General features: G+C 43.6%; 1 protein-coding gene across 1 annotated transcript in view; it reads left to right on the top strand.

Annotated features, from left to right (window-relative positions):
• LOC126485013 (uncharacterized protein C6orf132 homolog) overlaps nucleotides 1-24,353 on the top strand; it is a 370,852-nt gene extending 346,499 nt beyond the window's left edge. The window contains exon 4 of the mRNA XM_050108618.1: nucleotides 22,827-24,353. Within this exon, the coding sequence (XP_049964575.1) occupies nucleotides 22,827-24,353 (1,527 nt within the window). The remainder of the gene's footprint in view (nucleotides 1-22,826) is intronic.
• The last annotated feature ends 683 nt before the right edge of the window (nucleotides 24,354-25,036 follow it).

Here is a 25,036-nt window from a genome sequence, read left to right as displayed (position 1 = left end):
GCAATTCTTATTCTGCAATCGCTGTAGATTAAATAGTATCAGTATTAGCAGTATTAGATTTATGCATCCGTGGATCAACTTTCAGTGTATATTGGACGTGTCACAGGATTTGTAATTATACGAGAAAGACTGGTCATATTCTATTTGTGCAAAAATCAAGAGGTAACAACAGAAATGGATGACGAAGAAAGAAGTGCTCCGCTTGAAGAGGCTGTAAAACAAGAATCAATCTTCCTCCTAGCAGAAGGGGAATTCAGGGCGTAAGGACATCATTGGTAAGTTGGTTTGTGACATTGCTACCCTCCGTAAAAGTAAGGAAGAATTACAAGACCTACTGAAGGGATTATGGAGAAGCAGCAAGCAAGGAGATCAACGACAAACTCAACACCAGAATTAGGAAACGAAAAATTTCTGCCAACTTGCTCCAAACTAATGTACGACGGACGAAGCAAAGAGCATAGTCAGAGCGACCATGTCTCATTAAAAGAAGTCCATCAAATATAGGCCTTAAAATTAGTGACAAATTTTTCAGAATGTACTTTACGTCTGGAGCACGGAGTAGTATGGGAGTCTGTCGTGAACTGAGGGAAAACCGGGAAAAAAGACGTGGTTCTATAGACGGATGTTCAAAATTAAGCGAACTCTTCTGAAAATAATTGAGAAGGTTCTGCTCAGACTCGGCAAGAAAACGATAATATGGAAATCACTAACTAGAAGAAAAGGCGGGATGGTTGGAAGGACGTGTGTTACGATATCAAAAAGTAACTTCCATAATAATGCAGAAAGTCGTCGGGGGCAAAAACGATAAGAGAGGACAGATTTAGAATGTGTACAAGTAATTGGCGACATTGGGTGAGACGAAGCAATAGCAACAAAATTTCGGAAGAAGCATCGGAAAATACAAGAGGTTAAGATTCCAGTGACAGCTTCGCACAGGACGTAGCCCTTTTGGACGAATTACGGAAAACTTCGAAGACCTGTTAATAGGATTGAACAGCATTCTTAACACTGAATGCGGTCTAAGGAGAACCAAAGCGAAGCGATGAAGCGTAGCAGAAAGGGTGATAACGGGTTGTTAAACATGAAAACTGGAAATGACAGCAGCGGCAAGAAGCGAGAGAATCCTCCTGTCTCGGGTGCCAGATTACACAGGATGGCCGAAGCTAGGAAGACTTAAGAGGCAGACTGGCACGCGGTAGAAGAAACTTTTCTTCAGTATACGAGCTCTGGTGATATAGATATGGAAATGAGGAAGAAGCTCCTGAACGTGTACGTCCGGAGGACATCATTGTATGGAAGTTGAACTCGGAAATCCGGAGACGAAGATGCTTGAAGCATTTGAAATGTGTTGCCGTAGTAAAACGTCAGAATTAAGTGGGTGGATAAAGTACGAAATGAACTAGTAAGAACAAGATGCGGGAAAATAAGTATATTTATGACGTTTACCAGAAAAGGTACAGGTTAGAAACACATCCGCCGCGGCCTCCACGAATAGTTAACTTGTAATTTAAAGGGCAGTAGCGGCGAAAGATAGTAGCTGTAGACAAACGAACTACATCGTAGAGGATGTCAGTTATAGTTACGTAGAGACAAAAGATTTGTACAACGCTATAAAAGATGAGTACAGGATCAAACTAGTCAAAAAGCTGACGATATAAGGAACGAAAGTATAATTAATTTCATAAACACTTTAACAGCGAACTCACTGGTTGACACATCTTCAGCCAGCGAAGCCGGTAAGTGAGCCCGTAGGTAGCAGTAGGGTATGAGAACGAAAAATGACGGCTTCCTCATTTGTAGCCGCGCTGTCTGCTAATACGGATGGCGATGGCGCCACGCTGAAATACCAAATGTCAGTCGCGCAAGTGGGGCGTGGGACGTAGTGTTCACCTACGAGTCGTAATCCACTTGTCATCGGACGTGACAAAGCGTTAGAACTAGTAGTTGCTGGAGAGAACGTAGAGGCTGCGGTTGTTTGCCTGCTGCATCACGTACAACCTTGTGCGTGTCCTAACAGGCTAGTTGTTACAAACGTGTAACGTCACGCACACGTCTTCAAACCGGCTTTAAGTATAAGGTTCTCCACGACGCACAACGTCTTTTCTGTTGCGTCTCCCACTGGAGTTCATTGAGGATTTCTCTGACGGTTTCGTGTAGTCGGAAACTCATTACGAAGTTCTTCTTTCAGTCCCCTCCTACTCATGTGTTAACTGAAGTTGGTATGGCTCCTAATTTGAAAACTAAAATCAAGAATCTGTCGAAAGAGCGTTTTGTAGGCGACCGCTTCCTTAATTTCCCTACGATAAATCCTATATCTCCTTTCCTCACAGCCAGATATTTATGATTTTTCTGTCCGCAAATCGCTTTATACAGCACTACTAGATAGTTGACGGTTGTGATTGACTTAAGTGAATAATCAAATTATGTCGGCTGTTATCGTGCATTTATGCCAATATCATCATAGCAATTTTTGTTTAGGGTCAGTTGCCAGTCCTTGCACGAAATGTTGATCATGACGAAAATACTAAAAGTTGTTCTGCATTTAATTTTTTTCCCCTAAGAACGTGAACCTCGTGTTGTATGAACAGCGTCGGAGACTCTCAGCCGTTATCTACCACTTAGTTTACACTCTCTTGACCGACTGAATACAGCCGTGACGCGACGATTTAGGGGATACTGCGTGACTAGGGAATAGGCTGGCTGTGGTCTAAGGCCGGTATTACACTATCAAATTTCTTCGCCCAATATATTTGTCAAATATCTTTGTCAAAGAAATTTGATGGTGTAATAGGAAACTTTGTCAAATGTCGTCAAATATTTAATCAAATGTAGGGCATCGCTGTAGATTTAATCAAAGAAGTCGCTTGTCTTCTGTTCACTGCAGTGTGAAATGTTACCACGTGGAGCGCTAGCATCGCTGCAGCGTTCTGTCATCTGTAGTGTTTTTTTAAACATTGCCAGTAAACACAATTGGTGTGTACTGACAACTACAAAGTTAGTAGAGATGTATGAAGCTGATGAGACGCTTTACAATGTGAGGCACCCTGAATACAAAAATAGATTAAGAAGATTGGAGACCTGACCTAACCTAACCTAACCTAACACTCTCCTGTAGCAAAGAATCGGAGTGTCACGGTGAACCTGTCTTCTGCAGATATAGCAGTTCTTAAGTGAGTATTGTGCTTTGTGATATGAGGATACACTTCACTGAGCACATACAGAAATCTATGCTCATCCATTCTTAAGTAATTGATGTACGACTTGATGTCCACTATAAGCTCACATAACAAGTTTTGTTGAATGCTTTATCGCGTCGTCGTAAAACCCACGGCTTCACCCAGGTACGTTTCCATCTTTTCCCCCGCTTTTCTTCCGCATGTGCACACAGTGCAGTTGTGGTACACGCAACTGCTGCGGTTAATAACAAGTTGTGGTTGTCTTGAACTTCTACGAAAAATATGATGACACTGTAATACCCCTTTTTAGCGCCGCGTCAAAGATCTTTGTCAAATATGTTTGACGAATATTTGCTCACATCTTTGACAAAGAAATATGATAGTGTAATACCGGCTTAACGGGGCAGGGTGTGGAGAACAGACTGCACAGCTCTGTCGCTCTGTGTTGTTGCAGTAGCAAGTAAGCGTCTGTAGCTGCATCTAATTCGTACATTATCGTGATCAACAAAGGAGAAAAGTCTTGCTGCAAACAACAACGACAGTTAATAGGAAAAATCCTGTATTACTCGCCAAAGCGGTCCGTAGACTCGGTATACCTGCTTTCCAGTTCAAATGGCTCTGAGCACTATGGGACTTAACATCTGAGGTCATCAGTCTCCTAGAACTAACTAACCTAAGGACATCACACACATCCATGCCCGAGGCAGGATTCGAACCTGCGACCGTAGCGATCGCGCTGCTCCAGACTGAAGCGCCTAGAACCGCTCGGTCACAGCGGCCGGCTTTCCTGTTCAAAGTAGTGCGAGCTGACACATCGTAGTGCAAGCACGGAAAATGACCATGGATAGTGCGCGACGTCTGGCTGTTAACGCCATTAGCATTTACTGACGATGAGAAAGTGAAAGGAGTGACTGAGCCGGTTGCAGGTGTGCAAACCGTGCAATCAAACTGTTAAAACGATCGTTTGTAAATTACGGAAAGAAGAACGGATGCTGAGCGGAGTGGGGTTGAAGATCTAACGCAAAGGAGAAGAAGAAGAAGAAGAAGGAAGAGGAGGAGAGTGTACATAATAAAATATCCCACGGACGATGTGGATAAATGTGTCATTAGGCAGCAATTTAAGCGATGTTCGAAGAGATTTCGGGATTGCAGCTGGTCTTCATAAACTTCACTCCACGACACTTCATCTGGACACCTGCCAGCCATCTTCGATGATGACTGGCAGGTGTCCATTTGAAGTATTGTGAAATGAAGTTTACCACGACTGGTTGAAATCCCGATCTCTCTTTGAACATTTAATTCGCTGAGAAAACTTTAAATTACACAATTTTGGAAACTAGTTTGTCTGTTGGATTTGGTTTTAAAAGATGGAAAAAACTGTGTATCACGTGTGAACGAGACGGCGTAGTAGCAAAGGATTACATTTTCTTACGAAAATATGAAGGGCCCAATGCTTTATTCGGATGCAGTACACTCCACATAAATGTTGTCACAGTAACAGGCAGCCAAGACTGTAGCCCACTTCACGTAAGACGACGCTTCCGCGCGTAGAGGCGGAGCGATAGGCAGTCGTGGAGGGGAAGAGGTTTGCGCATGCGTGGCGGCAGATGGAGGGCAAACGAAGTACCTGTTGCCGAACGGTATTGCTGCGAACAACAATCACGTTCATGTGCCTTCGGTACATCGTATTATATGTTCATATCTATGAGGGAATAATACATTTTAAAACCGATTTCGATCATTCGTCTACATGAGAGAAATCTTACTTTTTAGTCTTGAGGTTGTGTCCACTGCTCCACAGCAATTCTCTGTGTGACGTCGGAAGTTGAGAACAGCTGATACAGCTTTGTGAAGACATAAAGAACAATTTTTCTCAAATCGACGATTGTCTAACGACAAGATGATCGAAAATAGTTGCAATAATTGCCATTTATTGCGATTTGGACTTTATTATAAGTAAAAATGTAATACATAACAATATACACTCCTGGAAATTGAAATAAGAACACCGTGAATTCATTGTCCCAGGAAGGGGAAACTTTATTGACACATTCCTGGGGTCAGATACATCACATGATCACACTGACAGAACCACAGGCACATAGACACAGGCAACAGAGCATGCACAATGTCGGCACTAGTACGGTGTATATCCACCTTTCGCAGCAATGCAGGCTGCTATTCTCCCATGGAGACGATCGTAGAGATGCTGGATGTAGTCCTGTGGAACGGCTTGCCATGCCATTTCCACCTGGCGCCTCAGTTGGACCAGCGTTCGTGCTGGACGTGCAGACCGCGTGAGACGACGCTTCATCCAGTCCCAAACATGCTCAATGGGGGACAGATCCGGAGTTCTTGCTGGCCAGGGTAGTTGACTTACACCTTCTAGAGCACGTTGGGTGGCACGGGATACATGCGGACGTGCATTGTCCTGTTGGAACAGCAAGTTCCCTTGCCGGTCTAGGAATGGTAGAACGATGGGTTCGATGACGGTTTGGATGTACCGTGCACTATTCAGTGTCCCCTCGACGATCACCAGTGGTGTACGGCCAGTGTAGGAGATCGCTCCCCACACCATGATGCCGGGTGTTGGCCCTGTGTGCCTCGGTCGTATGCAGTCCTGATGGTGGCGCTCATCTGCACGGCGCCAAACACGCATACGACCATCATTGGCACCAAGGCAGAAGCGACTCTCATCGCTGAAGACGACACGTCTCCATTCGTCCCTCCATTCACGCCTGTCGCGACACCACTGGAGGCGGGCTGCACGATGTTGGGGCGTGAGCGGAAGACGGCCTAACGGTGTGCGGGACCGTAGCCCAGCTTCATGGAGACGGTTGCGAATGGTCCTCGCCGATACCCCAGGAGCAACAGTGTCCCTAATTTGCTGGGAAGTGGCGGTGCGGTCCCCTACGGCACTGCGTAGGATCCTACGGTCTTGGCGTGCATCCGTGCGTCGCTGCGGTCCGGTCCCAGGTCGACGGGCACGTGCACCTTCCGCCGACCACTGGCGACAACATCGATGTACTGTGGAGACCTCACGCCCCACGTGTTGAGCAATTCGGCGGTACGTCCACCCGGCCTCCCGCATGCCCACTATACGCCCTCGCTCAAAGTCCGTCAACTGCACATACGGTTCACGTCCACGCTGTCGCGGCATGCTACCAGTGTTAAAGACTGCGATGGAGCTCCGTATGCCACGGCAAACTGGCTGACACTGACGGCGGCGGTGCACAAATGCTGCGCAGCTAGCGCCATTCGACGGCCAACACCGCGGTTCCTGGTGTGTCCGCTGTGCCGTGCGTGTGATCATTGCTTGTACAGCCCTCTCGCAGTGTCCGGAGCAAGTATGGTGGGTCTGACACACCGGTGTCAATGTGTTCTTTTTTCCATTTCCAGGAGTGTAAAATTCAAACTCAAACTGAAATCATTATATTTGTTTGAAAACTGCTTCTACTTCATATAATTTTTTAAATGTGTATAATGCGCATATGTGGGTGAGTTTCACTGCTGTTCAGTGTAAATCACTGTGTGTAAAAAAGAATTACTGGTAACAAACGGCCGGCCGGAGTGGCCGAGCGGTTAAAGGCGCTACAGTCTGGAACCGCACGACTGCTACGGTCGCAGGTTCGAATCCTGCCTCGGGCATGGATGTGTGTGATGTCCTTAGGTTAGTTAGGTTTAAGTAGTTCTAAGTTCTAGGGGACTTATGACCACAGCAGTTGAGTCCCATAGTGCTCAGAGCCATTTGAACCATTTGGTAACAAACACTAGGGCAAAAGACTGTCGTAAAAATTGTCAGTATGTTATTATATTTTTCGGTGACAACAAAAATGGTTCAAATGGCTCTGAGCACCATGGGACTTAACTTCTGAGGTCTACTTAAACCTAACTAACCTAAGGACATCACACACACCCGTGCCCGATGCGGGATTCGAACCTACGACGCTAACTGCTTCGTGGAGATATAGCGTCTGCTGCATTCAGGGCCAACATCTACCATCATGGTGTGGATCTGAAGATGGTCTAAAAAAGGCTGAAACCGGTAACCGTATATAAAAAGAAAAAAGTTTATTGCGGTTGTGACTGTTTATATTCAATTTCAATCCAGCTGCAACAATTGACACGGCTATTGTTATGTGGATCAATGAAATCAATTTTTAAGCCCGAGCGAGATGAGCATTTTGTATAACGGTTTTTTCCAACGTAGACTTTGTCAGTTTTCGTTGCGCCGTTGTAGGACCAATCTTGCTGAGAGACAACAACAATTTTTCTCGCACAGGAAGCAGAAGAATAATACTGACGAACCCCACTGGAACCGCAGTTGAGAGGTCCACTCACCCCCACCCAACACAAGGGGGAGGACACGTAAACAAACACACTCTCCGCACTTACCGAGCGAGACGGCGCAATGGTAACATATTGGACCACATTCGAGAGGACGGCGGTTCAGATCCCAGTCCGACCATTCAGATTAGGATTTTCTATGGTTTCCTTAAGTTGCTTAACGGAGTCCAAGGACGGTTCCTGGAAATGACACAGCCCAACGTCTTTCGCAATCTCAGCTTGGGCTCCGTCTCTGATGACCCAGTAGTCAAGGGGACGCCAAAGCCAAGCCTTCCTTTCTTTGAATGTCACTGAGCCGTACACTGTCAAGGGATGCAATGTGACGCGACTTCTTGGCAAATGCCCTACATCGATGCACTGGCGAGCGTCTCCTAGTAAGACGTGATCACTGTAGTACCGATTTTACTGCTGTGTGATGAATTGTGGGCGCCAAACAGCGAGGATGAGAGGTGGGATATTCAGTGGATGCCGATAAGCGCGGGAAGCCGTGTAAGAGAACCGTTCAGCTAATCTTCAGCAGTCGATGGCTGGCTTCCGGCACGATGCACGCTCCTGTGCCACGCCTGTCCCCTTCACCAGGTCTCAGCCGTCACAGATATCGGCACTGTCTCATTCCTTCATTCCTCTTTCGTGTTCCATACGTTTCAACAAGAAGGAGAACACTCAGCAGGGATGTGGATCGAATCAAGATGTATGATGACTTGCTGAAAAGATGTGCCTCCGAATTTTTTATTTCACTCTCCATATCACATGCCGTGCATCTACTCGATCCACGTTTTCGCTTCGCTTCACTCAAGCAAGTTGCTACCCTCTGCTCCCAGTACGAGTGAGTGCCTCTCAGAAAGCTGAAAACATGAATTCGAAGAGTTCGTCCAGCCTCTCCTTCAGCTTATACCAGACCACACACGAGCGCTGCGATATCTTTGACAATCCGAGGTCTTAGGTTCACTGTAATCGATCTTTTTCCATTTACTCGCGACTTGGCCCCATCCTCTTTTCATCTTTTTCCGGAACTTAAAGAACACCTTCGAGAAAGCACTTTGATAGTGTTGAAGCGGTGCAAGCAGAGGTGATGTTATCGCTCTGACGACAAAGTCAGACATTCTGCAGTGACGGTACCGACAAACTCGTCTCTCGTTAGGAGAAGGCGGTTCGTAGCCAGGGTAACTATATTGGGAAATAAATGTTTAGACATGACATGTTAATAAAGTTTATTTAATTTCAAAAGCCTTCAAAGCATTCACATAAAAAATTCGTAGACATTACTTTTCGGCACGCCGTCGTGTATTAACATAAGACAAGCAACTCTTACTATCTGTATTCTGTACCAACAGTAAACCATCACTGTCTTGTTAAGTTCCGACTGTATATCCGCCAAGTAAGTTAACATATTAATTAAGCAGAAAATGGGCTACTTTGAAAAAGGTTGCTGCAGCCTCGACTATATTGATCCTGTATTGGTAACTTAATATGTAGGGGATTACAAAGAAAATAGATGCACACATCAGAATGTCACAGGATTCTTTACAATTTAGTATTACTTCTCATGCAGCTTTACAATTAATATTGCTCCGTTCATGTGGCTAGCAAAAATTTTCAATTCTTGAATGTAAGTACACCAGTAAACCCCTCAGCCTCTAAAGAAATGAATTCCCTTATGTAACGCACCTTCGACGTGTGATTATTTCAAGAGTTATGTCTTAAATATCTGACTTTAAGCACGTAAGCGATAAAAAGTCTAGGATAGGTTTGAAATTATACTTCGAGTTTGTTGGAAGCCGCTAAGTGCTCGCATTACGAAATACTGGATGGGTATAGTCTGTGTAATTTTTGATCCGTTTCAAGCAAACAAGAAGGGCGAATTGCACGCTTGAGGGCGAAGAGAGATTTACTGTCGTCAACAGTATAAGTACCTTCAGTGAATGGAACTACTTAGTTCATTTCCAAACAAGAACAACAGTGCACGCACTTGCCATTCGCACTGCTGCGCAGGTATATTCAGAGCAACACACATACGAAGATAAAAGGAGCTAAGAAAGAAAAACGACATGAAATTACTCTGTAGCGAAACACCGGAGACCCCAACCCCTTATACCAAAATGCAGTAAGACCGCGATAATCTAGCACTCGATAATGCGGTAGATCCGATAGAAATTTTCCCACATTTTTAGTTTGGCGCTGATGGGACTGACCTGTTATGGCGGTGTTTGCCAAATTCAACTCTAGCGGCCGAGGAGTCCAGCGCAAAGGACTTATAAAGAATAGAGTCACTGCCTTATTATGTGGGAATGCTTCAGGTGATCATAAACTGCCGTTGTTTGTGACTGGAAAATATCAAAAGCCTAGACCCCTGAAAGTTGTGACAAATATGCCTGTTATGTACGGTGCACAGATTAATACCTGGATGAAAGTCGAGTCGTTCAAAGACTGGTTCTTTTACCATTCCGTTCCAGATATGAAAGAAAATTTGGGAAAAACAAGCCACTTACGAATTCTAACGCGGTTCTCATCCTTGACAATTTCAGAGCTCACCATTCAGAATCAGAGCTTATGTCAGATAATATTTTCCGCACATTACTTTCTGCCAATTTTACATCAGTATTTAAACCCATGGACCAACGGCCCATACAGAATTTCAAGTGCAGGTACAGATGAATGTTTGAGCAAAAGCTGCTAAGCTTTTCGTAGGACCTGGAGAAAAATATGCCCTACACTGGACGAAGTAGCCGAGATGGAAAGCGATGCAAATGGTAAATCCTGTATCGGCTAATGAATTGAGTGCGTTTTTAGCAGCAGAAGTTGACGAATGGATCGATACAGTCAGAAATTTAGCTGTTGAAGAGGAGTTGACTGACGATATGATATTGCGAAGAGTTTTCAACCCACACGAGGCACCAAAAACGGAGGTTGACGAAGAAGACACGTCCACAACTCACATCTCTTAAGCTGAGGCTCCTTCGTAAAATTCTCTTAGAGTAGCCAACAATACAACGCTTCAGAAGTTTTGAATTTGCACATCATAACACTAACTTTTATTTTTTTTAAAAAAAGGGCTCAAACCAAAAACAAGTTAACGTTTCTGCGATGTTCCAGAAGGTGGATTACATTCCATTACATTCGAGACTAAAAAAGTGCCGGCCGGTGTGGCCGAGCGGTTCTAAGCGCTTCAGTCTGGAACCGCGCGACCGCTACGGTCCCAGGTTCAAATCCTGCCTCGGGCACGGATGTGTGTAATGTCCTTAGGTTAGTTATGTTTAAGTAGTTCTAACAAGGGAACCTCCCCATCGCACCCCCCTCAGATTTAATTATAAATTGACACAGTGGATAGGCCTTGAAAAACTGAACACAGATCAATCGAGAAAACAGGAAGAAGTTGTGTGGAACTATGAAAAAATAAGCAAAATATACAAACTGAGTAGTCCATGTGTAAGATAAGCAACATAAAGGACAATGATAGCTAATGAGCGCCGTGGTCTCGTGGTTAGAGTGAGGAACAATTTCGCAAAGTTACGATCTGTCCGTTCATTCATTGACGTCTCTGTTCACTGTAATAAGTTTAGTGTCTGTGTTTTGCGACCGCACCGCAAAACCGTGCGGTTAGTAGACGAAAGGACGTGCCTCTCCAATGGGGACCGAAAACATTTGATCGCAAGGTCCTAGGTCAACCGATTCCTCCACAGGAAAACACGTCTGATATATTCTTTACGATACTGGTGACGGCATGTGCGTCACATGACAGGGATATGTTGTCGACCCACCTAACTTGTACACTTAGCGAATGGGTAAAAAGATTCTTCTACCTTGCCCGATTTAGGTTTTCTTGTGGATGTGATAATCACTCCCAAAAAAGTGATGAAAACATAAACGTTTGTCACATAAACTGCAAGAAATGAATGCAACAGCTTCACAGCCGTACAGTTTTCCCTGTGCTCTGTCAAAACATATCTTTTTAACGGTTTCAAATTTTTCCGTGTGTAGACCGTCAAATTCTGCATATGTCCAAGCAAATCTGAACATGTCCTGGAACTTTGGAGAGCGAAGTTGATTATGTGTGAGTGCCTGAACTTTGATAATTATATGAAAATAAAAAAATTAAAATTTTCACCCGAGAGAAGATTTGAACCAAGGACCTGTCGTCCCACAGCTGCTCACGCTAACCACGGGACCACGGCGCTCGTAAGCTAACACTCTCCTTGATATTGCATACCTTGCGCATGGACTACTCAGTTTGTATATTTTGCTTATTTTTTTCATAGTTCCACACAACTTCTTCCTGTTTTCTCGATTGATCTGGGTTCAGTTTTTCAAGGCCTATCCCTGTGCCAACTTATAACTAAATCTGAGGGGGGTGCGATGGGGAGGTTCCCTTGTAAGTTCTAGGAGACTGATGACCTCAGATGTTAAGGCCCATAGTGCTCAGAGCCATTTGAACCATTCAACACTTTGACCCTTAAACTGTTTAAATAGGGAAGTACCGTATTAGACTTTAGTTTTGTGTTTACATCAGATTAATACACACTTCAGTTTTTTATACTGTAGTCTTGTTATGTTTGATAAATAACAGTTAGTGTAACTTCCTGGCAGATTAAAACTGTGTGCCGGACCCAGACTCGAACTCGGTATCTTTGTCTTTTTTGGGCAAGTGTTCTATCATTGAGATATCAAAGGATAAGTGTTTATACACATTGTTCTTCGCAGATGGTCAGGTAGTGGTGGTCAGTGGAGAGGATGATACGTTTTATGCCAAGAAAATCAGTAGAAGAATATGATAAGTAGGAACTGAAATTAAATTTTCGGCAGACTGGATGCATGTGCCCTGGAGTATGTGTAGGAAACATTTAAAAAGTGTCGGGCAGCGTGTTACGTCCTCTCACATGCATTTCGTGAAGTGTCCATGACGGGAAGATATGAAAATTCCGGCTTATACAGAAGGTAATCATGTCGTAGGCCTGTGTAACTAGTCCGGTGCTTCGCGCAAGGCATCATCAATCCTAAGGGCCCGGGTTCGATTCCCGACTGGGTCGGAAATTTTCTCCGCTCAGGGACTGGGTGTTGTGTTGTCCTAATCATCATCATTTCATCCCCATCGACGCGCAGGTCGCCGAAGTGGCGTCAAATCGAAAGACCTGCACCAGGCGAACGGTCTACCCGACGGGAGGCCCTAGCCACACGACATTTCCATTTACCGTGAATGTGCCTCACCGTATACCCCGAATCTCATTGTCGCCACAGCTGTCGGAGTCGGGCCCGGTTTTGGTCCTGAATTAATGGGCGACTGTAAAGTGAACGCAGGTCCTTATGCAAACATCTTCGATAACATCAGTTCCCCACATTGTTCTAACAGACTGGAAAAGAAAGGTTAGAGTTTAACGTCCAGTCGATGAGAGAGACGGTTAACAAGCTCGGAATGAGAAAGAATAGTGGAAGTAATCAGTCGTGTCCTTTAAAAAGATACCATCCTGGCATTTGCCTAAAGCATTTAGGGAAACCACGGAAAATATAAACATGTGTGGCCAGGTGCGGTATGGAACAGCTTGTAGCAGAACAGCTCTCGAACTAACTATAAAGTAAAATCGAGATTGTTGCTATAGCAGTTTAATGATCTGTTTATTGTGATGGAGCTGTTTCGGTTAGATTGCAATTTTAGACCATCTTCGAAAGTTACATAAGCTTTTTATTATAATGTTGTTTAATCATATTTTCGGATATAAAAATTTGGCACTTAAACGCCCATATGTCACCACTTGTCATTGCCACTCTGTTTTGTATTACAACGTGGGGTGTAGGTTTAGGACTCGTAAGCTATAAGGTGTTTTGTGGTCCGCTTTCGGTTGTTAATGGTCCTTTCTTGTAATTTGTGTAATTGGACGTTTTGTCGTCAGATTTGGCAGATTAAGAGTTGCGGCAGCTGACCAAAGATGCCATATGGTTAAAGTTGCTGTGGTGTGTTGAAGTTTATCATTTCGGGCTGTATGTGTGGCCAACTGTCACCACTAGCCATCTGTCACTTCTGACGATAAAACCTCATATCATAAAAACTACAAAAAAAGGGCCATTAGCAGCAGGAGTAAACCACAGAAGAGCTTGTAGAGTAAGAGTCGTAAACCTACGCCACGTTGTATACGATACGGAGAGACATCGACCACTGATGATATATAGACTAAGTACGTAATCTGTATATCCGAAAATATGATTAACCAACATTAAAATAAATAAAAAGTTATGTAACTTTCGCAGATGATCTGAAGATGGCAAGCTAGACGAAATGTAGACATTATAAAACTAGCATAGCAGCAATCTGGATTTTGTTACAGAAAGTCTCTAACAGATATTCTATACGCTGCGGGTCCTTTGGATAGTAAACGTTTAAAGTATTATATGAATTAATTCTGAAATTGCTATTGCAGCGTGCAGAACGTAATAAAAGAATGACCGTTTTGAAACAACACTGAACTGAGTAATAATTGAATATCCTGAGCTATTGCCCCTACTTACGTGTCGAAAATTACAGTTATTCCAGTGCGGCGACACACGTTTGCTTCAATTTCTCACCCAAAAAATTAAGTATAGAATGCAAACAAGCTAATATCTGAACTTGTTATGTCCCTAACTTTTACAATTACGTAACCACACACCAAGATACAAAAACTGAATAGAATTATCTGCTCCAAAAGATTGCTGCATCCAAAAAAACATACAAAAACAAAGCGAACCACTTTTGTAAAACACTTCTGATAAAAATAATTTAAATGAGCAAAGTTCTTTGCAGCGTTGATTCACAACTCCCATTTACTTACAATATAGCAACGGCACACAAATGGAATGAAAGCAGCACTAAGACGAAAAGAACAGAAACATATTCACTTTTATTTTCGTGTCAGCACAATCACACTGCATTCCGCTCGCAGTCATAGAACACTGATCATAAATGATTTGAACAAAGCCATATACTTCACGATAAAGGATGACAGCCAAAAACAGTTGCAGGATAAAAATTTATTAAAATTCTTGAACAAGGTTTCGGTACATATAAATATACCTTCATCAGAAGTAAAAATCCTGAACAGGAAGACACTTTCATTAGAAAAGCCTTAGCATCGGAAGTGAGAAACACAAAAGCTTAAGTAATAGTGAAATTACCAAAGTAATACAGGCATAAAATCTTTAGTTACTTACTAAAATTACATCATGCAATGGAGATTAATAAAACAATTGTGTCAAAGGCGTCGTCAATAATTAAGACATCTTCTCCATTTCTACAACATGACTATAGGCACAGAGTCAAAGCGAACAGTTCAGCACCATTACTTCGCCTATGAACTATCGAGACAAGAGTGTGAAAGCACTAGGGCAAATGGTTTCGCCGAGAGAGGGCACTTGTATGTGCCAGACACTCACGCATATTAAAATCCATGAATACATACATAAACGCATCAAAAATTATTAAAAGTTGTGTTAATTCAAACTTTCTGTCTTAACAAATAAAACATATCAGACCATTAAAAACATTTATGTAAAATATAAAATATAGAAACAGTTTACCTGTGTCCTAGTGTCGAACAGATAAAGCTTGCGCTATGGAACATCTAACGAGAGAGGGCACTAGTGTAATGCGCGAGAATCTCGCGTAAAGTAGGCGGTGAAATACATACTAGCGAAAACAACCAAAATGTTATAATAAAACGAAACCATCTGTCGTTGTGAATAAAAACATACTAGTCGATTAACCACACACACACATCGAAAATCACAAACAACAAACATCAAAAATAGATACGTAAAATCCCAACAAGACAAGAAAAGCGCATTTCATCAGCATCAACAAGCAAGAAAACTAACTTCTAGCCAGCCAGACTATATTATATTAAGGCAAGGAGGGGTTTGATTCTCGCGCATTACACTAGTGCCCTCTCTCGTTAGATGTTCCATAGCGCAAGCTTTATCTGTTCGACACTAGGACACAGGTAAACTGTTTCTATATTTTATATTTTACATAAATGTTTTTAATGGTCTGATATGTTTTATTTGTTAAGACAGAAAGTTTGAATTAACACAACTTTTAATAATTTTTGATGCGTTTATGTATGTATTCATGGATTTTAATATGTGTGAGTGTCTGGCACATACAAGTGCCCTCTCTCGGCGAAACCATTTGCCCTAGTGCTTTCACACTCTTGTCTCGATAGTTCATAGGCGAAGTAATGGTGCTGAACTGTTCGCTTTGACTCTGTGCCTATAGTCATGTTGTAGAAATGGAGAAGATGTCTTAATTATTGACGACGCCTTTGACACAATTGTTTTATTAATCTCCATTGCATGATGTAATTTTAGTAAGTAACTAAAGATTTTATCCCTGTATTACTTTGGTAATTTCACTATTACTAAAGCTTTTGTGTTTCTCACTTCCGATGCTAAGGCTTTTCTAATGAAAGTGTCTTCCTGTTCAGGATTTTTTACTTCTGATGAAGGTATATTTATATGTACCGAAACCTTGTTCAAGAATTTTAATAAATTTTTATCCTGCAACTGTTTTTGGCTGTCATCCTTTATCGTGAAGAATTTCAACAGTTGCTGTTGCAGCCATGTTTAAAATCTTGAAAAAGCCATATACATAAATGTAGTGTAGTGGCAGAAAATACAGTGGTCAAAATAAATGTTGCATATTGCTAAAACTTTAATATGGCACATTTTGATCCAGAAATAAGTTATAATATCAATACAATGGCTTTGTAGCGGAAACATTCAATGTTCTTCATTGACGGGACAGTATGTGCAGTCTGTGAAACCATATCACTTGTACTGTACGTCCATACGGAAGTTGTATTGCCTCAGGATGGTTCGGACAACACTAATGTACGCCGATCAGAGGCTCCGTATAGCCACTCTAATGGAGCATGGAGTGAGACAGGTCGAGGCCCCAGCTTATGTCGTTGTGAGTCACAGCGTTGCCTCCAGAATGTGAAATAAGTTTCTGGCGACAGGATAAGCTGAGGATCGCACAGAAGTGGCCGCAGAAGAAAAGCAACGGCTGTGCAGGAACGGTATCTGCGTATAACAGTAAACATGAGCCGTCAGCACAGTACTACACGTCTGCTGTGGCAGTTCCAAACAGCTACGGCAGTGCAGGTGTCAACGCTAACGATAGGAAATAGGCACCATGAACAGGGATTATGTGCCGGAAGACCTCTCAAGGCTCCTCTCCTAAATCGGGTTCGGAGAGGCACTCGTGTCGCACGGGCACGAAACCATTCTTTGTGGACTGGGCAGCATTGGGACACAACGCTCTTTTCTGATTAGATCCGTATAAGTCACCATCCTCACAATAATGATATCCTTGTTTGGAGGCAACGAGGACAACTTTTACACCTTAACTGTATCGAAAACCGTCACTCTTATCAAGGCAGTTCAGTCACATTTTGGAGTGAAATCGTGTATGGCCGCAGGACACCCTTTTCGCCAATACGCGGGAGGATGACTGTTGTGAAGTACCCCGGACGACAGCCATGCACGCATTGCGGCTCTGTTTGGTGAACATATTGTAGCGGGATTCACACTGATGGGCGACAAAGCGCGCCATCATCGTCACAATCTGGTGAGTACGTCCCTAGTGGAGCATAGAAATCAGATGGATGCAATGGCCTCAGTTTTCTCCAAATCTAAACTGCACTGGGAATGCAGGGGCCATGCTAAAACGAGCGGTTTGCAATCGTCCTGTTCCACCAGAGACCTTACGGGGCGTCACTCTAAGAAAGCAGTGAGCCTGATTAATGACAAACCTGTGGAAGATTTTAAGAAAGCTTAAAGAATGTTGAGGGGTGTTGTTTACAACGAGCCTAATGCGAACTCTAAAATTCAACATTCTTCTTAATGAGTTCGTATTCGTGTTTGAAAGTAGTTTTCCTAAAAACTGAGTTAAATGTAATAATTTCAAGTCGTTGATGAAACATTGGATCATTAAAGGTATCAATCTCACTTTACCAAGAAAAAAATACATGTACAAGGTAGCCATAACAAGTAACGACCCAGAAATACTTTTCTACTATAAACAGTGCTATAACATAGTAAGGAAAGTTGTAAAAAAAATCCAGGAGTATGCACAGATTGTCTGAAATTGACAGATCAGATAATAACAGCAAATCAATATGGAATATTATTGAAAGAGAGTCAGGGAGAGAAGGCATAGAAAGTGTCATTATTTCTGGTGAAGAGAAATGGATTATTTTAAAAGAGTTTTTGTGTAGCAGGTATCTTTAATAATTACTTTTTAAAAATACATGAGAAAACTGGTCCAAATAATTCAGAGGAGAAAGAAAAACAGAGCACTGAAGAACCAGTGCAGAGGACATTTAGTGAATAAAAATTGAGCACATATGATCATTTGAAATAACGCTAATCATCATGAGTCTAAAAAGTAAAAGCTCGTGTGGGGTGGATAATATCTCCAACAATACACTAAAAAGTTGTAAACCTGTAATACGTAATTTTCTTAATCACTTCTGGCTGCTTTCCCGGTAGAATTGAAATATGCCATTCTTAGGCCTGTGTATAGAAAGTATGGCTGCACAGATGTCAGTAACTACCGCCCAGTGTCACTTCTTACATATTTCTCGAAAATTTTTGAGACGGTAAGTTACTGCATGTGAAGCAATGGGACACTTAGCCAATCACAGTTTGGATTTCAAAAGGGCCATTCTAATGACTCAGGTATTTATACATTTACTTTGCACATAGCAAAATCTTGAAATGGTAAGATATCACGTAATAGGATCTCCTGCGACTTATCAAAGGCATTTGATTATGTCAGTCATAATATTCTATTAGATAAGTTAAAATTTTATGGAGTACGTAGTTCAGATAATGCCTGGTTTTCTTTAATAATTTGAATGTAGAAAGTTACCCTAGGTTGTTCGAGTAGTTGAAGAGGGACGCCACGTCATCTGGGAAATTATAGTGGGTGTAGCAGAGGGTTCGATCATTAGTCTGTTACTGTTCTAGCTTTATGTTAATGATCTGCCATTTTATTTGAATCAGTAAGCATAGTTAGTCCTGTTTGCAGATGATACAAGCATTGTTGTGAAACCCACCAAAGAAGCAGCAACAGAGAAAACAGTAAATGATTTTTTTAATTAATGTTACTGAACAATTTTGCACAAGCGGGCTAGCGTTAAACTTTGAAAAAAATGAATTCATTCAGTTTTCTATTGTCTAAAATATCCCGCTTCCTACTAACGTAGTGTGCCAACAAAACGTTATAAAACAGGGTAGAAAACTGTAATTTCTTAGGTGTGCATATTGATGAAAACTTATATTGGAGAAACCAAATAGTAGACTTCCGAAAACGGTTAGATGTAGCTACTTTTGTCATAAGAATAATTGCTATGATATAATAAGTTAACATGTTTTGCATATTTTCATTCACTGATATTCTGGAATAATATTCCGGTGTAAATCTTCACTTAAGCAAAAGTATTCATTGCGCAAAAGAAAGTAATCAGAATTGTGTGTGGAGCTCACACATACACATTTTGCATGTATCTCTTTTAAGCAGCTGGTAACATTAACCACAGACTCAGAGTACATTTATTCACTTAAGAATTTTTATCAACAACCCATTCAAGTTTGAAAGTAACCGAGATATTTTTAAGTGCAACAATAGAAGGACAAATGATGTGTGTTACCCATTAAGAGCCTGAATTTGGCACAGAAAGGGGTGAAATTTATACCTATAAAACTCGTTGTCAATCTTCCCATGGACATAAAATATGTGATAAATAGTTTCGGTGTTTCAAAATGTAGATTAAAAATGTTTCTTCTTAACAACTCCTTCCATACCATAGAGAAACTCTTGATTAGAGATAAGTGGTTATTAAAAAACTGTAAATAGCCAGCTATAAGTGTCCTACGTTCCGCTGACATGTTCGTGAATTTGATCGATGGAACAAGGAACTAACTCTTCATAAAATTTCCTAGGTTTGTTCATCAGCAGCTGCAGTTACGGGGATACATTTTATCCAACTCTTGGGTTCTCCTAAAGTTCGTTGACAGTTGGCAATTTCGGATCTGCATCGATAAAGGATTCGAACTGTTCCCAGAAACGAGTCCAGTGCTCTGTGTCACTAGAAAATGACTCTAATTTAATTGGTGGCAGGACTGCCACAAGCCACGACTGTGCAGAAGCCCCAAAAATCGTCGTGTTGGCTGTGATGTCTGAAAGTGTGCCTTCAGTACTCTATTTTGCCGTCAGGATCGCCTGCTTCACAGAGTTTGTATAGTTTTCACACGCTAAGACTTCGGATTTGTATTCCTGGATAGCACTAGCTAAAGTTCCCTACAATCGACTGCGAACCTATCCTATCTCAGTATTTAGCGTGAACTCGTCAAACGAATTTATTTGGTTAATGAGGCGTTTGACGTTGAATCGCTGCGTTCGTAGTTCACGTTTCAAGAAAGACAGTTTGTTACTTCAGTATTTTTTACGTTTCAACTTAACAAGGAAGGTGGTTGGCTAGTTCAATGTTTTGGCTCACGTTTGGTCGTAATTGTAGCTTCGCTAACAGGTAGCAGCACTTGACAAGCGTAAACGGTAAACTTTCTCGCTCGAGGTCAGCTGTGCGCTTGTTACGTGATCAAATTATTCTTCTACCTTCTACTCAAATATTACCCCAACAGCTAGTACACGTGCAATAAGCTGATACGGGAAATACAGAAGCGTCCGATCTTACCCGTCGGCTTTGACCCATGACGTCACAAATACCGCGGAAACGACTATAAACAATTCCAATATGGCGGATATAAAAACATCGCATACGTATTGTAAACACTGAAATACACAAGTTTCACAAAAAGCCTAATGACTGTAACGGGACAAGCGTGGGAAATTAGGGGTTTTTGGGTGCGGAGAAACTAAATATACAGAAATGTAGCCACCGACCGCCATTCAAAACCACGCAAAACAACGAAATAAATCAACATCACAAAACTGACCAAATACCAAAAAACACATTCCTATCCATAATCGGACACTTCCCTTAACCTATATAGCTCAACAGAACCTACCGATCACATCCCCCAATAGAAAACTAAGAAACGAAAGCTTCCCTTACACCTACATACATCGGCACTTATGCAGTTTAGCAAGTACGGAAAAAATTTTTCATTTTTTTTCAAAATTTGATCATCATGTGTCGTTATGCGGTGAGGGGAGTCTGCAGTGCCCCCCCATCCCCCCACAGGCTTCATTAGTGTCAAATCAATATTTTCGAATCATAGGCGGCCGCTGCCGCGGCCGCATTCCAAAAAAAAACTCCCAACCTAACCTCGTATTCAGGGCTACGCTACAGATCAATGTGTAGGTCCCTTACGTCACGGGTCAAACCACAACCAAATACACTCAATAACAAACTCACCCGACGTACAGCAATGAGCATTAAATTAACCATTAACTCACTAATAGAAATTCCGCTTCAAATCCAACACCTGAGCAACAGAAAACTGACCCCACCACACGAAACAAACGAAACAAACGAAAACCATGAACACACCACCAGAGAGCACGACAAACAAAAACAAGACATCTACAAACACGCCACAATCGCAAATCAAACTCCGCGCCGTAATGACGTCACACACCACAACACGCTTACGTCACGGGTCAAAGCCGACGGGTAAGATCGGACGCTTCTGTTGACCCCTGATACGTTACAGTAGCTGAAGATTGTAATGCGTAGATGACATACCTGAGAGTGTGCGTTGTATGTTACGCGTGATGAAATTCCGCCGTTTAGTCGTTAGAAATCGGTATGTGAGTTCTCTCGAAGTATCGTAGACGTCCCACGAATTCCCAAAGTTTCCGTCTGTGTCGAATTTTACCAGCTTTCGGCCCCAGAAAATGTGTGAGAAACGAAGTGCTTTTAACTCCCAGTAACATACAAGTTTATTTACACGGAACTTCTATATCACAGAAGTTACAAAACATCTTCCATTACAAAAGCAGAGATATTATAAATTCAGAGACGTCACTTAACAGTTCTCCACACATGTTGTCGTATTTACATGTTGTATGGCTGTCTTTTAAGAGACTTACATTGTGTTTAAAATACAATAACGTGTGTGTGTGTGTGTGTGTGTGTGTGTGTGTGTGTGTGTGTGTGTGTGTGTGTGTGTGTGTATGTGTGTGTGTGTGTCACTAAAACGTGAGAATATATCCGAGGAACGCTGTCAAGCAGTTGTCACATACCCATTGCTTATTCAGTAGTTTCAAACATGACAATAGGTTACTGACTGTGGGCGTGGAAACGGTTGGAATTTGAACTAAAAACGTTAAAATACACTGCAATAACTGCAAGATTAACACTGGATACAAATGCTTTATGGACTGATTCTTCGCACTTAACCATTAGTTTGTAACAGATATTAACCACTCTTCAAAGTAATTCAGCCTGTGTTTCACAGATCGGTTGAGGTGGCGTAATGGTTTATTTATTTATTTAGCGTGTGGCATCTACAGAGTAAAACTGCACACAAACTATTAATTAATATAATAAACGAGTTACTAATATATTATTAAATGATTGATTGCAAACAACAATATGCGAAAGATTAGGGAGACAGCCGCTGCAGCTATTATAAGTCCACATCTAAACAGGTCACCCACTGAACAGCACGTGCAGTAGCATTCATGATATCCCTCCATTCTCCTTCAAACCTCCTCGCAGGACATTCGAAGATCAGGTGTTTGTTCTTCTGCACCACAGTCGCATCGTGGGTCATCAGTGACTTTCCATTTGTGGAGAATGGCCTTACACCTGCCGTGGTTAGTCCTCACACGATTAAGTCTGCACCAAGTTCTTCTGGGCATTTGCATTCCTTCTACCGGTATCGAAGGATCAAAATCAGTGATGAGAGGATGGTGATTATTCAGCGACCAGTATCCATTCCCTTGCTATGTCGTACCTTTCTGGGAATTTGAGGACTTCGTCTTCCCATATAGGTTTCCTGGATTTTAGGCGGGTAGTTGGTAGATGGTCCAATATTTTTCGGAGGAATTCCGAATGCGAGTCCAGTGTGCTAACCATTACGCAAATTTTTTTGTTATCCGAAAAATATTGGTGTAATGGTTCGCACACTGGACTCGCATTCGGAATTTCTCCAAAAAGAAATCTGAGAGTAGTTCTATTTGATCATTCGAGGGGGGGGGGGGGGGGGAGTGAGGTTGCACTTCCGGGAATAAATTTGTATTTCTTGGAGAAGTTGTTCGGGAATATCGGCAGTTGAACCTAACGTAGGTCTTTATTTTTGTTTCAGGAGACAAGCGATACGAAAAACGCAGGGGAGCAGGCTGAAGTGGGCGTGGCGGTGGTTGCCCCGACGTCGGGAGAGGTGACAGAAACCACGACAGTGGTGGTGACCGTGGCCGCACCTACACCTCCACCGAGCAGCCCAGAAGAGTCTCCGGTGACGGAAGTCGCCCTGACGCAGCAGGCAGCAGTGGAGGAGACGGCTGGAGCCGAAGGTAGTGGAACCCCCGCAGCAGTGGCGGACGACTCGAGGTCCCCTGTCTCTGCAGCGGGACCGGCCGACCGGGAGCAGCAGCGGGCGGAGGCTGTCGCCCCGCTGGCCGAGGGTGAAGACATGGCCGTGGATGACGCTGAGTCGGTGGCGGCTGACGCTTCTAGGCAGGGTGGAGCTCAAGATGAGGCCATCCAGCCACCGACTGAAAACACCTCTGAAGACCATCCCAGCAGTGATGCGGCGGTGGCAGCTGAAGGGACGGAACCACCTGCACCTTCAGAAGCAGTGGAACTTACAGAAGAAAAAGTCACAGAACTTTCGGAAGAGAAATTGGGGAATAGCGACACTGTGCAGCTGAGTACAGCAGAAGGCGAGGCTGCTTCCTCGCCAGAGTCGCCCTCAGATAAACTAGTGTCTGAGGAAGCTCCAGCGGCAAATACGCCACAAGTGTTGACGCTGACCATCCGCGAATATAAGGAACCCACCGCAACGTCAACTGACGCAACGGAAGTCTCGCAAGAAACGAAGCGTGACGTGGAGGACGAAATAGGGCAAAACCGACCAGTGACAGCTCTAGAAATGGGAAACCCGACCGTAGAAGTGGAGGTAAAACTGGAGACCGCGACTGCTCCCGAACGAGCAGATGTGACTGTGAGCGATGTTCCAGCGACGGAGACGGACGCAAAGGAGCCGTTAGTGGACGGTGCCACGGAAGATGGTGAACTGGAATCCCCCAAATCGGCGCTAGCGAGCTTTCGCGAAGACTACCTGACTAAGCATTACAAGGGCGATTTACCGGTCCTGCAGATAACGGAGTCTGATTTGGCGGACGAGAAGGAGTCTGAAGTGTCGAAACTCTCGAATGCTCTGCCGGTGCTGCACATAAGTGAAGAAGACCTGAGGGACAAACCGCAGGCTGAAGAGTCGAGCGAGGCAGAGCAGGCGGCGAACGGGCCTAGCCCGGCGGTTAGGGGGGAGAGGGAGAGGGCGTCCCCCTCCCCCAGGAGGAGCCTGGACGGCGGCGGACGCAGGGAGTCGCCGCAGCCGCCGCCGCGGCAGTCCTCGGCGCAGGAGCTCAACAGCAAGATCTACTTCCGCGTGCTGCCGCCGCTGGCCGCGGCCGGCGGCCCCCCGCAGCTCAAGACTTTCGCGCCGCCCGGCAGCCCCCCGGGCCGCGGGCCCAAGCCGCAGCCGCCGCTCCGCAACGGCGTCGCCGCGCCCGCGCCCGCCCCCGCCTCGGGGGAGGCGTCGCCCCCGCGCACCAAGTCGCCGCTGCCCACGCCGCGCCGCCGCCACCAGCCCGTCCCGCGCGACGCCTAGGCGGCAGGCGGGGGCGCCCGGCCTCACACACTACAAACCGGCCCAATTCCGTGCTACACCAAATCCGCTCAGGCACTCTGCCGCTGCAAACTCATCTTTCCTATGTAAGCCTCTCTTTTCGATCACCTCTGTCGAGAACACAGGGGGATGTGTGGAACGTCCTCTTAACTAACAGAAGCGACGGTCAACTGGGAGATTAAACACAAGTAAATGATGTACATCTACAGGTGTTGACAGTGCGTTATGTTTCCGACGTGCAACACTAATAACTCCAATACTGCTACCGATATTTCGGCCACGTGCCTTTCAATCATCTGCCGAGTAAAGAGCGATTCACACGGAACGGAACAGAAGCGACATTACCCTCATATTTCGGCGTCCTCACACTAGGCTGCACGTCACATCGCTTACCGAGCGGTGAAAGTGAGTTTATGGCACACCATATCCGACAGGAAAAGTCGAAACGCCTTACCGGAATTAAGTCGCTAACAGTGTTAAAGTACATTAATGGCTAAAGGAAAATTTATGATAAATGTGCTTGACGAAGTGTGAATGATAAACTGCAGACAGTGGAACAATAGTAAAAGTGTCGTCCAAACATTTCGAGTCATCTGTATTTATTTGCTAGACAAGTATGCGCATATAAGTACATCAGACAATATTTAGAAGGCAATACATATAGC

The sequence above is a fragment of the Schistocerca serialis genome, chromosome 6 (genome assembly GCF_023864345.2).
Source record: "Schistocerca serialis cubense isolate TAMUIC-IGC-003099 chromosome 6, iqSchSeri2.2, whole genome shotgun sequence".
In the NCBI taxonomy this organism is placed as follows: Eukaryota; Metazoa; Arthropoda; class Insecta; order Orthoptera; family Acrididae; genus Schistocerca; species Schistocerca serialis.
The sequence above is the reverse complement of the archived record's forward strand: the minus strand, read 5'-3'. Positions and strand labels throughout refer to the sequence as shown.